Source organism: Sinocyclocheilus grahami, unplaced genomic scaffold, assembly GCF_001515645.1.
Source record: "Sinocyclocheilus grahami isolate Dianchi unplaced genomic scaffold, SAMN03320097.WGS_v1.1 scaffold135.1, whole genome shotgun sequence".
Taxonomy (NCBI): domain Eukaryota; kingdom Metazoa; phylum Chordata; class Actinopteri; order Cypriniformes; family Cyprinidae; genus Sinocyclocheilus; species Sinocyclocheilus grahami.
Window position 1 is genome coordinate 799,354 of NW_015505314.1, and position 16,813 is coordinate 816,166.

General features: G+C 36.8%; 2 protein-coding genes across 3 annotated transcripts in view; both read left to right on the forward strand.

Moving 5' to 3' along the window:
- The window catches only part of slc35e3 (solute carrier family 35 member E3), an 8,536-nt gene extending 5,741 nt beyond the window's left edge, over positions 1 to 2,795 (forward strand). The window contains exons 4-5 of the mRNA XM_016279941.1: positions 199 to 281; positions 2,311 to 2,795. Coding sequence (XP_016135427.1) covers positions 199 to 281; positions 2,311 to 2,497 — 270 coding nt within the window. The 3' untranslated portion in view covers positions 2,498 to 2,795. The remainder of the gene's footprint in view (positions 1 to 198; positions 282 to 2,310) is intronic.
- A 1,638-nt stretch (positions 2,796 to 4,433) lies between these two features.
- Positions 4,434 to 13,546, forward strand: mdm2 (MDM2 proto-oncogene). 2 transcript variants are annotated; one of them, XM_016279939.1, is made up of 11 exons: positions 4,434 to 4,593; positions 5,985 to 6,057; positions 6,145 to 6,219; positions 7,261 to 7,394; positions 7,742 to 7,791; positions 7,872 to 7,930; positions 8,089 to 8,158; positions 11,803 to 11,960; positions 12,070 to 12,219; positions 12,330 to 12,398; positions 12,782 to 13,546. In XM_016279939.1, exons 1-11 carry the CDS (start codon positions 4,511 to 4,513, stop codon positions 13,397 to 13,399), a joined length of 1,539 nt encoding a protein of 512 aa, XP_016135425.1. In that variant the 5' UTR covers positions 4,434 to 4,510; the 3' UTR covers positions 13,400 to 13,546. The 2 variants fall into 2 exon arrangements, with proteins under 2 accessions (XP_016135425.1, XP_016135426.1); XM_016279940.1 differs by lacking the exon at positions 4,434 to 4,593 and adding an exon at positions 5,791 to 5,891.
- Positions 13,547 to 16,813: the final 3,267 nt, after the last annotated feature.

The window sequence follows — 16,813 nt, forward strand, 5'->3', positions numbered from 1 at the left end:
TATATATATATATATATATATTATATGTATATGTGTTCACAAGTTCAGTTTATTGCTCTAAATATTACTATGTGAATGGTTATTTATTGGTTTATTAAATAAATAAGCAAAATGTATTTCCATAGGATTTGGTTTTGAGTATTTAGATGAAATGTATTTTTGAATGGTTGATTCTTGATATTTTTTTGCTTCATCAAGGGCATGGTTCTGCTGTCTGGTGTTATTGCCTTTCTGGTCAATTTGTCCATTTACTGGATCATTGGGAACACGTCTCCTGTTACGTATCCTTTCTGTTATTTCTCTGAAATATCAGTCATTCAGCTGTGGCTATTTCTTTTTTTCAATTTTTGGTGCAGAACACACCCTTTAGACACGCATCTAAAAACAGTGCTCTCTAAAACATGACTTCATTGTTTGTTAATTGTGAGATTAGGTCTATAATGCAAGCAAATGTTTGTTTACAGAGACTTGGCAAAGCTTGGCAAATAGTAACATGTAGATACACCCTTTTTTTTAATAATGAAAGGGAAAGCTGTAAATCAAGGCACATTTTTTCAGCTATACTGAAAACATTTCACGGTTTTGAATACACCCATTGAGTGCGAGTTCAAGAGTGAGACCTTTCTCAAAGTACGCAGTAGAGGGAGCACTTTACTAACATCTGTTTTAAACCACTTTTGGGCCACTTATTATTTCTCAACCAAGGGTTTAGACTTTTTTTTTTTTTAAAGCCAAGGACGTGGAAATATGCTAGCTTATGTTCTGTTAGCTGTCTTTCTAAAATATGCTGGCAACTATATAATTGAATATGTAAAATACCATTTATACTGTATGAAACATAGACAGTGTCATCTCATCATTTTTGCAGTGTTTTAACAAATTCAGATACTTTTAATAAGTTTGTGATGACATTCATGTAGAATATTCATGTATCAATATAAATAGAAGTATTGAGTTACAGTTAAGCCAATGCCCGAACTCATGCATCCAACTCACTAATAATTCATGTACATTTAAATTGATGATTTATCCATCAATCAATATAAAAATTAGCATGTTATTTTATTAACAGCTTTTTTTGTTGTTGACATAACTCATATCCATAAATCACTATTAAAAACAGCATGTTATTTTGCTAACACATACTTTTTAATATATTTTTAACAGATTAATTAACTTTTTTACATAGTTTTTTCATTTTTTAACTTTAACATATTTATTAACTATTTTGCATATCATATTCGCAAAACTGACACATCCATAAATCAATATTAAAACTTAACTTATTGTATTAACCGACTTATTTATTTTTAACAGATTTATTAACTTTTTACATATTTGCAAGACTGTTATATCCATAAATTAATATTAAAACTACCATCTATTATTTTATTAACAGATTATACTTATTTATTTTTAACAGATTTATTAACTTTTTACATAGTATTTACATTATTTAATTCTAACATATTAACTATTTTGCATATCATATTCGCAAAACTGACACATCCATAAATCAATATTAAAACTTAACTTATTGTATTAACAGATTATACTTATTTATTTTTAACAGATTTTTTAACTGTTTACATATTTGCAAGACTGTTATATCCATAAATGAGTATTAAAACTACCGTCTATTATTTTATTAACAGATTATACTTATTTATTTTTTAACATTTATGGACTTTTTACACATTCACAAGACTGATATATCCAGAAACATCTGTTATTTTGTTAACAGATTATACTTTTTTTAACAGGTTTATTAACCTTTGCTGCATACTAACAAGACTGATATATCCTTAGATCAATATTAAAACTATCTGTTATTTTATTAACAGCTTTTTGTGTGTGTTAAGATTTCTCTTAAATATCATATTCACAAGCCTAACTATAAAACATAAAAATCCTAACTGTAAAATGGTCTAAAGCAGGGCTGTCCAAACTCGGTCCTGGAGGGCCGGTGTCCTGCAGAGTTTAGCTCCAACTTGCCTCAACACACCTGACTGGAAGTTTCTAGCATGCCTACTAAGAGCTTGATTAGCTGGTTCAGGTGTGTTTAATTAGGGTTGGAGCTAAACTCTGCAGGACACCGGCCCTCCAGGACCGAGTTTGGACAGCCCTGCTCTAAAGAATATTAACTTTGAGAAAGAATCATACTGCATCAAGCTCATTCTGTGTGTGCCTGACTCATCTCTGAAGCTCAAGTCATGTCTTCAAAGCCTGTTTCTCAAGTGCATGTCATAAGTCTCGAGGAACCTCCAAAAGTCATTGTCAGACAAGTTCCCTTAACATATATCCTCACAGCTACAACATGTTTGGACACTTCAAGTTCTGCATCACATTACTAGGTGGGTATGTCCTCTTCCAGGACCCCTTGTCCTTAAATCAAGGTCTGGGCATCCTCTGCACCCTCAGTGGCATCCTGGCATACACCCATTTCAAACTGGCAGAGCAGGAGGAGGGCAAAAGCAAGCTCTTACAGAGGCCATAGGCCCGCTGATGTGCCAATCAACAAGAAAGCCAGTGTTCAGTGCCTGATTTCTTCAGGAATAGCTAGCGATGGCTCCTGCATAGGAGCGTGAAGACTAACCAAACATAGACTGGAAGGATGTAGGTTTAAGCCATAGAGGCTGAGAACTTTTAATAGCATTTCAATCTTTTTAAGAGTTTAATTTGTGGTCCAAGTATTCAATATTTGCAGATAAACCTGCAAAAATATGCCGTTTGGGAGATAAACTCTGAAACTGCTGAAGCAGTTTGTAAGTGTTCTTTTATAATGTATTTTTCAAACGGTCTGTACAACAATAAAACATTTTATAGAAAGTGTAACAACTGTTTTCTTTTGTCAGATAGTTCAAGAATGGAACGTTATCTTATCTAGTCGAGTCTAAGTCGTGACTTTTAGGACAAAGGGTCAGTGCCTATTTGGCAAAAAGACCTGAGTAGCTGTGAAATGGAATGTCAATCATTTGTTCAGTTCACGATGAGGGCTTTTCAACTTGTTTTTCTCTTTTGCAATGCACAACTGAAACATTAGTCACATTCCAAAGTCCTGTCTCCAGTCTAAACTCTAGATGTTTTTCAGCTTTTTTTTGTGTGAATATTAGTCTCGTCCTAATTTTGAAAAGGAGGTGGTAAACAAAAATACTGCAAATTATGCTGCTTAAAGGGACAGTTCACCCAAAAATGACCTATTTTCTTCCATGGAACATGAAAAAATATAGTTTGAGTATATTCATAAATATGAAAGAATATATTTTTCAAATGTGTTTTATTCTCTGTACAATTCAAGTTGACATCCCTTTAAGATGATCTGAAAGGTTCATGAAAATTATTTCAATCTGGTCTAAACTGTGTCTACATTTATTTACTTATTATATAACTTGATTTATTTTTAATATATATATATTAAATACACATTTATATTAATATATGCTATATAACATTGACAAAGTTTGGTGTCAGTACATTTTTTAATGATTTTAAAACATTTTATGTTCACCAAGGCTACATTTAATGCAAAATTGTATTGTGAAATAATGACAATATAAAATGTCTGCTTTGTTTTTGAATATATTTTAAAATGTAATTTATTCCTGTGATATCAAAGCTGAATTTCCAGCAGCCATTACTCCAGTCTTCAGAAATCATTCTAAAATGCTGATTTGCTGCTCAAGAAACATGTCTTAAGTTATTATTATCAGTGCTGAAAACAGTTGTGCTGCTTAATATTTTTGTAGGGGAAAAAATGATTTGAGAAGGTTCAGAAGAACAGCGTTTATCTGAATTAGAAATTGTGACATTATAAATGTCTGTTTCTTTTGCTCAATTTAAAGCAGCACTATGTAACTTTTGGCGCTCTAGCGGTTAATCAACAGAACTGCACACATCCCGCGGAGGAACATTCCAACCGGAGCTACTTCTCTAAGTTTATGTCTATGGCGATTCACGCAGGTATGTGTTACTCCGCAGCGGCGACGACCGACCAGGCTACAATAGTCCAAATATAAGTACTTATTATAAGTGTACCGTAGTGATACGGAATAAGACATAAGAGACGCAGTTTGGAAGATGAATTCATGATGTACTCGCTCATTATATACATTTAGCAAATTTTGAACACAGAAGAAGTTACACAGTGCTGCTTTAAAGCATCCTTGCTAAATAAAAGTATGAAGTTATTAAAAACATGTAAAAAGGAAAGAAGCCAACAAGTGCCTAAAAACATGGAAACTCCTGGTTAATCCCAATGTTGTCATATTCACTTTTCATTAATGTCTTACATATTACCTGATAAATGCAGAACTCTGACTAGCCTACTAAAACTTATCCAGTGTGGTTTAATATTGAAATAAGGAGTCAACAAATGTGTACAACAATATAAAATGAACTTCACATGGTCAAACTCGTTTAATCGCAATAAACAAACAACAGTAAAACAGCAAATGTAGATAGGACTAATGTAAATAATATCCAACTCGCCTTCACGTGAGTGTATTGTGTGATGTTTACGCCGCGTGCTAGAACATTTCAAATTCAAACAGGCGCCAGTAGAGGGAGTTCGCGACGCTCAACGGTCACCAGCAGGTAAGACATTAACACTTTCTCGTATATTTATTACACCTATAAAGCTGTACATATCTGAATAACATTGTTATACGCTCCAGCGAATTATTTTAACACCGTATGAGGCTTTAATGTCCGTTTGGTCGCCTAAAATAATTTGCCTCAGCCTTGCGTTAAGCGCGGCCTACTGCAGCCTCGGGTTTTCCTGATAGTCCACAGCGGGAAATAGACACCCGGGACTGCGAGCGTTTGTGGCGTTGTTAATATAAGTTAGCTTAGTCTTGTCGTTCAAATGCGCAATGCGCCACATTAGGCAAGAATCGTTTAAGTCGTGTATTTAAAACTATTGTTACTATTCTACTTGTAAAGAAAGTAAGAAATGTATACGCAACGTTATGCGTATAAATGAGTTATTACGTAAACAAACAACCGCGGCTTATACATGTTTATGCTTTATAACTGGAGGAAAGCACACTACGCACTTTGTGTTGTTTTTTGTTAACGTTACATCGTTATTATCTGTCATACTGGAACCTGACATGTCAAAAGCACGCAGGACGTCGAGCGTTTCATCACAAGCAAGTTAACGTTGCATCTCGTAAACCGAACAATATTTACACGTCGATCTGTTTTCATGTTACCTCTTGGGGGAAGACTTTGATGTTCCATGATGTTAAGGTTTTACATTACTTATGTGCAGCTAATTTGAATGGAGATAGTTCCATGCATACAGATGGCAGTTATAAATCCCGAAGACAACAAACTTGAGATTGTTGTGTTTTGCGTGTGTACTGGGCATTTCAAAAAATGAGCATTGCACTGTCCTAGTCCAGAGACATTTGGAGCTTTACTCGAAGGGCATCCGTAGCACTTGTAATGAATAACTTTTAGTCTTTTCGGCTTGAATTTATTTAACTGAGGAGCTAATAATCCACGAGGGTCATCGCTTTGGTCCAAACACTCCGTTATTTCCCCTGTTACTGGGCTGATAAGCCTCAAATCCAAGTGCTTAGCCAGCAATGGGCGGGTGTAGTGAGACGGGACATGCCCGGACATGAACACAGAGAGCCAGACAACTCAGCAAAGATGGTCTACCACCACTAGGCGTCTGAAGGCAGTCACGCTTTGACATGTCATGCCCGGAACCCGCCCTGGATTCTAGCCCTGACATGCCTCTCTGCGTCTATTTAAACCATAGACTGGCTCTTAGCCGGCTCCCATTCATCACTACGCCAGAGCTCAAGCACTTTATGTACAGGGAGCAGAGTATATATAGAATATTCTTTGCTAAAATAGCCAATTTACCTCTATTTGCACAGGTAATGTTCGTTCTGAAGTTTGCAGTTGTACTGAATTGCCTCTAAATTGTTCTATGTAGTCTAACTTTGTTTATTTTTTATTTTTTTTTACAGATTAACTACCAATATGGCAACAGAAAGTTGTTTAAGCAGTTCTCAGATCAACAAGGTTGACAACGAAAAACTGGTAATGTAGCATTCAAGGTGTGTCTTTGTGCATTTAATTGCGTTTTTGTACCTTGAAATGACTGAGTTTTATTTATTGTAACTTTAGGTAAGACCAAAAGTGCAGCTGAAAAGCCTTTTAGAGGATGCAGGTGCAGATAAAGATGTTTTCACCATGAAGGAGGTGAGGAGATGTGTTTGCTGACAGCAGTTTAAGTCCATTTTATTTGATATACACTAACATTAAAAAGTTCGGGGGTTGGGAAGATATCCTGTGAAGTCTTTTATGCTCACCAAAGCTGCATTTATTTGATCAGAAATACAGTAAAAAGAGCAATATCTTGAAATATTATGTCAATTTAAAATAGTTATTTTTTTCTATTTGAATATATTTTAAAATTCAATTTATTCCTTTATTTTGAAGAACATTTATTTGAAATAAAAATATTTTGTAACTTTATAAATGTCTTTTGATCATGTTAATGCATCCTAGCTGAAGGGTTTATTTCTTAAAAAAAAACGTACTGACCCCAAACTTTTGAACGGTAGTATACGTATCATGCTTTATGGCTGTATATAAAAGTGGATTTATGCCAGTTGTTAGTAATGCTGAACCCTGTCATATGTTGTATGCATCATTTTTCATACAAGCACTTAAGCAGTGACACCTAGAGAGTTTTTTGAAATAATGAGTTTGTGGTCAAATGCCAGTTGGAGCTTATTACTTCTGTACGTTTTTGATTGGAGGATGATAGAATATGTTTAAAAAAAAAAAGAAAAAAAAAGGAGACGAGTCATTAAGGGTGGGCTTTTTTTTTTTTATTAGGCCAGTAAGAAACCACTCAGAACACCTTAGCAACCATGTATAAAATGCACTGACATCATGGCAGTAGCATTTGCATGGGCAAGTGCCATTATTCAACAGTTACAAAATCGAATTTCTAACTTTAATATGTAGTGTGCAACAATATAGATCATTTGTATACCTTTTTACTCTTGATATTTGATGATGTTTTAAATATTTTCATCTGTTGTCAACTTTATTGTGATGTATGAGTCTTTTTTTATGGCTGAAAGTTGTGGTTATCTGACTAATAGGAATGTATTACTCATCTATATTGAATATTTAAATAACCACATCTTTACCATTCTTTCTGTCAACAATCTGTTTCAGGAAATGGTTTCCCTGTCGATCTCTAAACAACTTCTTTTTCTGTGTTTTTAGGTTATGTTTTATTTGGGGAAGTATATCATGAGCAAGGAGTTATATGACAAGCAGCAGCAACACATTGTTCACTGCGGAGAGGATGCTCTTGGTGCTGTTCTCGGGGTGAAAAGTTTCTCAGTCAAAGAGCCCCGGTGTGTATTGACTCTCTAACTTCTCTAAGGCAGAGCAGCTGTAGCACCAATGACCTCTGGGAATATCAGGGTGGGGCTTTAAAGCAACAGGTGGCAGCTTCCTGGACATTTGACCTACTAACTCTGAAAGGGTCTGTTGTCACCTGTTTAAGATATGAAGTGCCTGCAGAAGTTATTTGGATACCTTGGATACAAAGAGGGGGCCAGTGTAGATAAAAAAGCATGTAAAGCATACACGTTTCTCATATTTGCTTTTGTTTTTAAAGAATTGAAAGTGAAATTTTCTATATGAAAATTAAAGTTTTATTTGTAATTTTATCTTCTTTTTTTTTTTTTTCCCCCCTCAGAGCACTCTTTGCAATGATCAACAGAAACCTTGTGACAGTGAAAAACCCAGGTACTATGATTGTTAAACCTTTTTTTCTCTCTTTGTTTTTATCTGTTGTTTGTGTTAAAACTGTCTGTTTCCTTTTACAGATACTCAGTCTACCTTCTCTGAACCCAGGAGTCAAAGTGAACCAGATCGAGGGCCCGGGGTAAATGTTCTTTTATGCTCACACACTTAGAACCACAGAGTATTGACCCATTCCACAGAGTTGCCCTGGTAGTGCTGTGTTTGTGCTTGAATGGGTTTTATAGAGCCCCTGCTGTGTTTGAGATTGAAGCATGACTGAAACTCCACTGTCTGTTCTAGGATACAGATTCAGACTCTCGCTCATCTACCTCACAACAGCAGCGCAGGAGGAGGAGAAGCAGTGATCCTGGTAAGTGCACACAACACAGCAAAAGACACACCAGCTGTGTCCTGTTGAAAGCACATGCTTGATCAGTTGGGTTAGATAGGATTTCAGATAGAGTTGTTTATTCCAGTGTTGACGTAGTTCCTGTTTGAACTGGAAGGACTTGTCCATTTTTCTTGCATTTTTCCCTCTCTCTAGCCTGCTGCTTTTAGCTCAGACTGGTACAATTACAGTTGAACTAATGTGTTAATTTTGGAAAAGTAAACATTTTTAACAAGTGTACTGTCAGTTTGTTTGGATAAATTTTGGCATCTAATAAAATGCCTGTTTTTAGGTTTCATTATTTCAAGCTAGTTTATTTTTTGCAGGAGTTTTGTAAAAGGTTGAGGCAAGAGGTCTGGATTCCCGCAGCTCTCCTGGGATCCGACCAGATTTTTTGCGCCATGGGATTAAATTCCCGAACAAAACGCGGTAGCGGTCGGTAACTCTGGTGTAATTTGAACGGCAGCGGGCGGTCGAACAGTATCCCGTTCTCGATGTCCATTTAGAATAGCATATCTGCACTTTATTCTTATTGACCACCGGTACAGCTTGCGCTCAGGACTGTTATGCACGCATGCTTTAAACGTCACACGTTTTATTTGCCTGGTCTGTGTGCAGCATGTGCATAACGATGCTCCAAGCAGGCTGAACCTGTGGTAAATATACAGCCCTCAGACAGAACAGGCAGGTTGTCGATGACTGACAGCAGAATAAGGATGGAGCAAAGTGTGGATGCGCTTTCATTGAAGGATGTTCAGCTCGGTTTTGGTTATATTTTGCTTAGCCTATAATTTTAAATGAAAGATGTCCTATTTATTAATTTTTCTCTGCGACACTTTTCCTACTGTGTTAACAGAAAAATGTCAAACGAATTTAGTATTTTGACAAGACGAATTAAAATTGCTAATAGGCTATTAGCAACATTTTTATTTTCTCTGACACTTATTTTCCTACTGTGTTGCATAAAATATTGTGTCTTAAGAAAATGATGTCGGTAAGAAAATGATTCTAAGCGGACAGCGGGTGAACAAAGAGTGAATATATAGCGGGAGCGGGTGGATGCGGAAAAGAACCTTGCGGAAGCGCAGACCTCTAGTTGAGGCGACTCTTTTTCAAGGACTGTTTATTTTTCCAGCCTTGTATTTTTTGTGAATCATCCAGTATTCATGATGGATAATTTTGTACTATTCTTTCAGTCCTGACAGAGGACTGTATGCGAGTAAACATGTGGTACCATAATGACTACTCTCCCTGTCACTGTAAATCTCAAAAGGACATCCAGAAGGAGACCTGAAGGCTGTGCAGAATGTGCTCAAAAGACAATTAGGGTTGGGTACCGAACTCTGTACTTTTAAGGGTACCGACCGAATTGCGTCAGTAGTACCGATTCAGGTTAAATCAATCTGTGCCATATTTCAGTACCTGAGAACGCATCTGGGTGCATACGCTACAGAGAGAAAGAGAGAGACCCTGTGACGTGAGGTCACCCCTGCAACTCGTTCAAACAACACACAGGGCAAGCCGAAATGTTCTGAAGTGTGGTTACATTTCTAGGGCCATATGGTTTCTGAGAAAACGCAGACGGTATCGTGGAGAAATGAAAATTAGCCCATAAATTACTCGCCCTCAAGTCATCCTAGGTGTATATGACTTTCTTCTTTCAGACGAATCCAGTCATATATCCAGTCCGAGTTATATAAAAAAATTGTCTTTGATCTTTCAAGCGGTTTAATGCCACTCAGTGGGTGTTGCATGCATCCGTCCAAAAGCAGTTAAATAAAATGTGCCCATCTATAAAAAAAAAGTGTCTCACACGGCTCCGGTGGGTGAACAAAGGCCTTTTGTAGCGAATCGATGCGTTTTTGTTAGAAAAATATCCATATTCAAAACGTAATAATCACTTTAATCTAGCTTGTGCTCACTGTTGTACACTGGAAGCAGTTCCGGGTGAGTGACCTATGAGGTCAGCGCTGCGCATGCGCCAGTGAGTCTCGTGAAAACCAGCATTTGTTAACGGGAGCAAAGGAAGCAAAGTTTCCTTACTTTAGCAAAGGAAAACCAGTCTCCTCTTGGCTTATATCGAAATCCTCTCACATTCTTCTTTACAAATCCTCATTTTGTACTTCTAATTAGTGACCATTGTTTTGTTTTGATTTCTCCCCTGTGCTTCCGTGTGCGTCACTTCTGAGCGGCGCATGCGCAAAGCTGACCTCATACGTCATTCCCCCGGAACTGCTTCTGTGTACAACAGTGAGGGCAAGCTACATTAAAGTGATTATTACGTTTTGAATATGGATATTTTTCTTACAAAAACGCATCGATTCGCTACAGAAGGCCTTTGTTCATCCCCCGGAGCCGTGTGAGACACTTTTTTTTTTATTTTTATGGATGGGCGCATTTTATTTAACTGCTTTTGGACGGATGCACGCAACACCCGCTGAGTGGCATTAAACAGCTTGAAAGATCAAAGACAATTTTTAATATAACTCCGACTGGATTCGTCTGAAAGAAGAAAGTCATATACACATAGGATGACTTGAGGGTCAGTAATTTATGGGCTAATTTTCATTTTGGGGTGAACTAACCCTTTAATCTACAGAGCTGCTGTGAGAGTCACTTACCGAGAATTTTACCATTTCATTTGAGAAAACTAGCATCATCATACTGTATACACAGAAACTTCATGGCAACCTGTCAAAATAAAAGTACGGTTTAGCATGTAACAGAAATATATTACTCTTGTATTACTTTTGTACAGTATAATGTACATCTTTAAATATTCCATCTTCTATCAAATTTAAATAAAACAATAATGATATAAATAATGATAAAAATAAGTATTACAACCCGATTAATCACTTAATTGTAGAAAGAAATAATAAAATTATTAGCCTATTAAAAAATGTTTTAAAGGAATATTCACACAATTTTTCTTCCATGTATTAATTTCAATCAATTTTGTTTGGCAAAAAATAAAAGGGTTTAATTTTCATTTGATTTAAAATAAATATTTAATGCCTTCATTTGATTTTCAGAAAAATTAAAACAAGAATTTCTGGGGAAAGAAAAAAAAGTTTGTAGGGCCCTATTGTTCAAAATGTTGAAATTGAGACTTTTTAACTTATTTTTTCACTGAAATAAATGTATTTGTAATTACACAGAGAGTAAAGTACCGAAAGAAGGTACTGTTGGGTACCAGCACCGAAATTCAGGTACCGATACCGGTACCGTACCGGTTAAAATGTGAACGGTACCCAACCCTAATGACAATGGCCCATTTTTAAACCTTAGCTATGCACACAAAGGCAGTTTGTTGAGCAAGCAGCACCAGATGCACCATTGAAACAGGGTTATTGCTCTGAGCATTTCCCCTGCTTGGCCCATAAGTGTCCAAAGTTGAGTACATGTAACAGAAACATCAACAAAAAAATGTATTTACACTAATACAGTGTACACTTAAGGTTGTGTTTAACAATGAAAAAAGAAACCGATTGGAAATGTTTGTAAAGCCTAGAGAGCAGCGTGGTTCACTTACAGAGCAGCTGCATGTGAAAACCATCAGACGGACACGTAAGAAGGCATGTTCTTGTAGAAAAATAATGTTTTTTTTTTGTTTGTTTCAATAGAAAGTACTTCAGCTGAAGACGATCCCAGAGAACGCAGGAAGAGGCACAAGTCAGACAGCTTCTCTCTGACATTTGATGATAGCCTGTCTTGGTGTGTGATTGGCGGCTTGCACCGGGAGAGGGGGAACAGTGAGTCTTCGGACACACAAAGCAACTCTGTAAGTAGCACCTTTAAATGTTCATTCACATTGTTTTGGTTTACCAGCAACTGTAACTTCCCCTGTGCTGTCATTTGGCCCTTTCTAACCAGTGTTGTTTGTTTTACAGGATGTAGGTATCTCTCACAGTGAGGGCAGTGAAGAGAGCGAAGACTCGGACTCTGACTCTGATAACTTTAGTGTGGAGTTTGAGGTGGAGTCCATAGACTCTGACGCCTACAGTGAGAATGATGAGGATTCATTGCCTGGAGAGAACGAGGTTTCAACTCAAACTCCTGTTCGTTTGAGAGAGAGATTAACTGATGACCTAACTAACCTAACCTGTTTGACGATCCTCAACTCACTGCAGTTCTGTATTTGCTCACTCAGGTGTATGAAGTCACAATCTTTGCTGAGGATGAAGATTCGTTTGATGAGGATACTGAGATATCTGAGGCAGTATGTAGCATTTTAGTACCATAACCTGATGTTTTTCTAAGTTGGACGGGAAAAAAAGAAAGAAATGGACTTGCGTTTATCTATCAGGATTAGATTAGATTGTGAAAAGGTTGGTGATGAAAGAAAAAAACTTTAGTGAGTCTGCCAAAAAAGAGCAGCTGATTCAGAGATGCCGCAAGTTATTACATTTTGTTGAAAGATTATGATGACATTTTTGCATGATTCAACCAGGAATGTGTATTAAGAAATGACATGCTATGCTGACTTTAATGGGACCATATTTTAAAGTTTTATAGAGTTATCTTTTCCTTGAAAGTCCAATTTTTTTATTTCAAAAAAGCAAGAAAAATCTATTAATCTAAAATAAAAATGTGTTCACTCAGGACTACTGGAAGTGTGCTGAATGTAACAAGCTCAACCCTCCTCTTCCTCGGCATTGCAAAAGCTGCTGGAACGTCCGACCCGATTGGCTTCCAGAAACACACTCCAACATGGAAAACACCTCCACTAACCCTCAACCCAGCACGGAAGACACCTGCATCACCACAACTCCCAGCTCAGCCTCACATGACAAACTGCTTCCTTCCAAACCCTCAAGCCCTCTTCCAGAAACAGACGAAGGGGTGGACGTACCCGACGGCAAGTGCTTGCAATCTCCTGTCGCCGCTAAAGACGAACTTCTCTCCTCCACTGCCGCCGGCTCTATGACTGACTCTCAGACCTCGTCATTGCAGCCCTCAACCTCCTCTGGTGGGGGCAGCAGTCAGGAAGAGACCCCAGAGCTAGAGCGCTACAACAGCCTAGAGGCCTGCCTGCCCGCCACTTGCCTTGAGCCCTGCGTCATCTGTCAAAGTCGCCCCAAGAATGGCTGCATCGTCCACGGAAGAACTGGACACCTTATGGCTTGCTACACTTGCGCCAAGAAATTAAAGAACCGGAACAAGTTGTGTCCGGTGTGCCGAGAGCCCATTCAGTCAGTTGTATTGACCTACATGAGCTGAGACACAGCAGATATACCTCTTCTCCCCTCCTCACATGAAGTTTGGGATTGCTCATATTGCCATGTCTTATAGTTCTAAAACTTTTGCGTTCAAATTCAATATTTGTAATATGTTTCTTATTGAATAAAGAATTGTATTTATGACTCACCAAGCGAGGTTTTCACTGACATGCTGTGTAGGAAATTCACAGATCTATGTTTTAAGGGTTGAGCTTGGAATTAAAACTACTACTTATGAACTCGCAGACATTCTGTATACATTTGATCAGCTACTAGAAATGTTTGTTGTCATTTAATTTATGTACATGCTTATGTTTCATGTTAATTTAAGTTCTTTGCTGCACTGAAATGTGTTCTTGAGCTGTAGCTCTTAAGACACCCCTTTAAAATTGTTCCTCTTGAAGGAAATGCTCTTCTGCACCATTTTCTGCTGCAAAGACTCATTTCTCAGAGTGAGGCAAAATAAATGGATTATTTTGAGGCTCTTCTGCTTTTTCAGTACAGTTGCATTTCTGTCTTTCTGCCAACCTTTTTGAATGTTGTTCTTGGTTTCCTAAATGTTGGATACGTTTTTTTTTTGAGTAGCCGATTGGCTGCAAGAAGGTGGTTTAGGTGTCTGGTGTCATTTTCCTGTGCTGTTGTTTGTTGAGTAGTACACCGCGGTCTCCCAGAGAGAGCTTTGGTTACTAGGGACCCATTTTTTACTCAATATCAAGAAACGTGTTCTGACTTGTTTTTCTCTAATGGCAACCTAGTACAAACATAAAAAAAATGCCACCTTTTTTAACACAAGCACTTCTACAATGGGGAATCTTTTGTGTAGTTGGTAAAAAGGAGCAGCATGGCGAATCATTTGTACTCTCTATGGTAGTCGTGAGCGTTGTGCACCTATTTAATTTGCTTTTGGAAGAATTAATTTTGAAATTGCACTTAGTGCACACTTTCATTAATTCATTAAAATGTTGACATGCTGCAGAAGGCCTACTTTTTTGTGCGTCTAAAAACATTTCAGTGCATTGATCCATTTGTTTCTGCAAGATATAGAACAAAACTCAACTCGCATGTATGTTACTAAATTAGAATTGTGCCGAATAGTAGCAACATGTCAAATGAACCTGGAAGTTTTATGCTGTTAGATCACGCCTCCACGCCAGACATATCAGATCCAGCCCTGGACATCAGATCCTGTCAGAAAATACAACTAGTCAGCAAAATTGTCCAATACCCAAAACCTGTAAAGAGCTAGTCTTGTCTGCTACCCAAAACTATTAACAGTCTTCTATCGGCCAAGAAGCTGACTGAGTAAAGCCAGCGAAGAGTAGATGCAGGAGATGAAATGATAAAAAGGAGACAAGTTGATTGAATAATCTTAGTTGTGTATGTCTCAATGCTCAGATTCGTCTGGCCAGCACAAATCCAACAAGTGTTATTATACCGCAATAGCAATGGGAAATTACTGCTACACAACAACATCCCATAAACCTTGACTTTCCTTAAACATTCCCTTATTCTCTTATTCATGAAGAGACACATCCCTTGAAGCACACAATCACAAGACTAAATAACAATGGGAAAATAATAATATAAATGAATAAATCAATAAAGTGGGTATACAAGTGGATACAATTATTATTACAAATGATTAAATGGAATAACAAAACGACTGACACACATCCCTTGAAGCACACAATCACAAGACTAAATAACAATGGGAAAATAATAATATAAATCAATAAAATGGGTATACAAGTGGATACAATTATTATTACAAATGATTAAATGGAATAACAAAACGACTGAATGAATGAAGAATAAATGAATATACAAGAAAGTAAAACACATATGTACGGTTGCTCTTTTGAAGAAAAACACAGTTTGCATTTGAGGATTCATGGATCCTTCAACGCTAATAGTTGTTCCCTTTTCTAACAGCATATCTGCCAGATGTTCTACAAACCAGAGCTTGATTGCTGAAACCAGATGTTTTCAGATTTGAGGTATGTCATTTCATTGTCATTTGAGGTATGTCAGTTTTTGTTTGTTTTGTTCAAGCGTCAGAAAATAACATGAATAGCATTTTGTGCTTTAATGGATGTTTTATATATGTTACTTAAAGCAGCACTGTGCAACTTTTTCTGTGTTCGAAATTTGCACAATGTATATAATGAGCGAGTACATCATGAATTCATCTTCCAAACCGCGTTTTTGTCTTATTCCGAATCAATGCGGTACACTTATAATAAGTACTTATATTTAGACTATTGTAGCCTGGTCGGGTCGTCGCCGCTGCGGAGTAACACATACCTGCGTGAATCGCCATAGACATAAACTTGGAGAAGTAGCTCCGGTTGGAATGTTCCTCCGCGGGATGTGTGCAGTTCTGTTGATTAACCGCTAGAGCGCCAAACGTTACATAGTGCAGCTAAAAAATCTCTAATAAAAGTCGCTGAAAAATGATTTGCCATCTGCCAACATCTGTTAACTGTCAATTGCTAAATATTTCATTTTTCACATTGCTTCAACAAGTTTGTTCTAGGAAACTGACTGAAGATCTCGTATGTGTCCAGAATCTCATCATATCTGTTGCTTGCAGCTCATATATGTTTATAGTTCCAAATAGAAGATTAAAGGTTTTCACATTTAATTGCAATTTAAAGCATGTAATTAAAATACTTTAAAGAAATGAGTTTTTTCTAATAAAATCATTTAATTCTGTTGCATCTGTAGGCATTTGAGGGGTTATAAAAGCTCATTGTGCTCAACTTTCTTTAAATGCACTTCAAAGAAAATGTTACACAGACAGAATTTCAATCAAGTTAATAATTCTGAGATCACTTATATTCATTTTGGTGTGAAAGAACAATACTGTTCAAAAAAATCCGGATTTTTAAAGATTAAAGGATAAAGGTTTTTTGAAAGAAATCTCACCAAGGCTGCAGTTACTTGATCAAAAATATAGGCTAGTAAAAAGTAATATTGTGAAATATTATTCAAATGTAAAACAACTGTTCAATTTTAATATACATTTAAAAATGTAAATGATTCATATGATAGATACAAAGCAACATTTCATAATGAAATTTTGAAAAATATCTATTTGTACAAGTTTTGTGCAATGTCCTATTTGCAGCTTATATGTGAGAGTCTGCCATTATTACTTTAAGTATTTTACAGCAGTAGGCCTATGTATTATTTCACTATTGTGCCATCTGACACCTATCAGATATCAGAAACAGCTTTTTAGCCATTTGTGTCTAGTAACTGAGCCTTTAATCTGATAGTTCCGATCAGATCAAGAGTAAAGAGCAACCGTGCACAAATTAATTTCATCAGTGTGTGCTCATCTAGATGCTTTTAAAACTGGAATAAGGCTCCACAACTGGGAACATGAACCTGAAAGTATTCAAACCCCTTC

Bases quoted from the DNA above. Each gene is read 5' to 3' on its own strand.
- mdm2 (XM_016279939.1), top strand. From the start codon at position 4,511: ATGTTTACGCCGCGTGCTAGAACATTTCAAATTCAAACAGGCGCCAGT. The intron at 4,594-5,984 runs GTAAGACATTAA...TTTTTTTTACAG, and splicing joins CGCTCAACGGTCACCAGCAG to ATTAACTACCAATATGGCAA. The intron at 12,220-12,329 runs GTTTCAACTCAA...TTGCTCACTCAG, and splicing joins CATTGCCTGGAGAGAACGAG to GTGTATGAAGTCACAATCTT.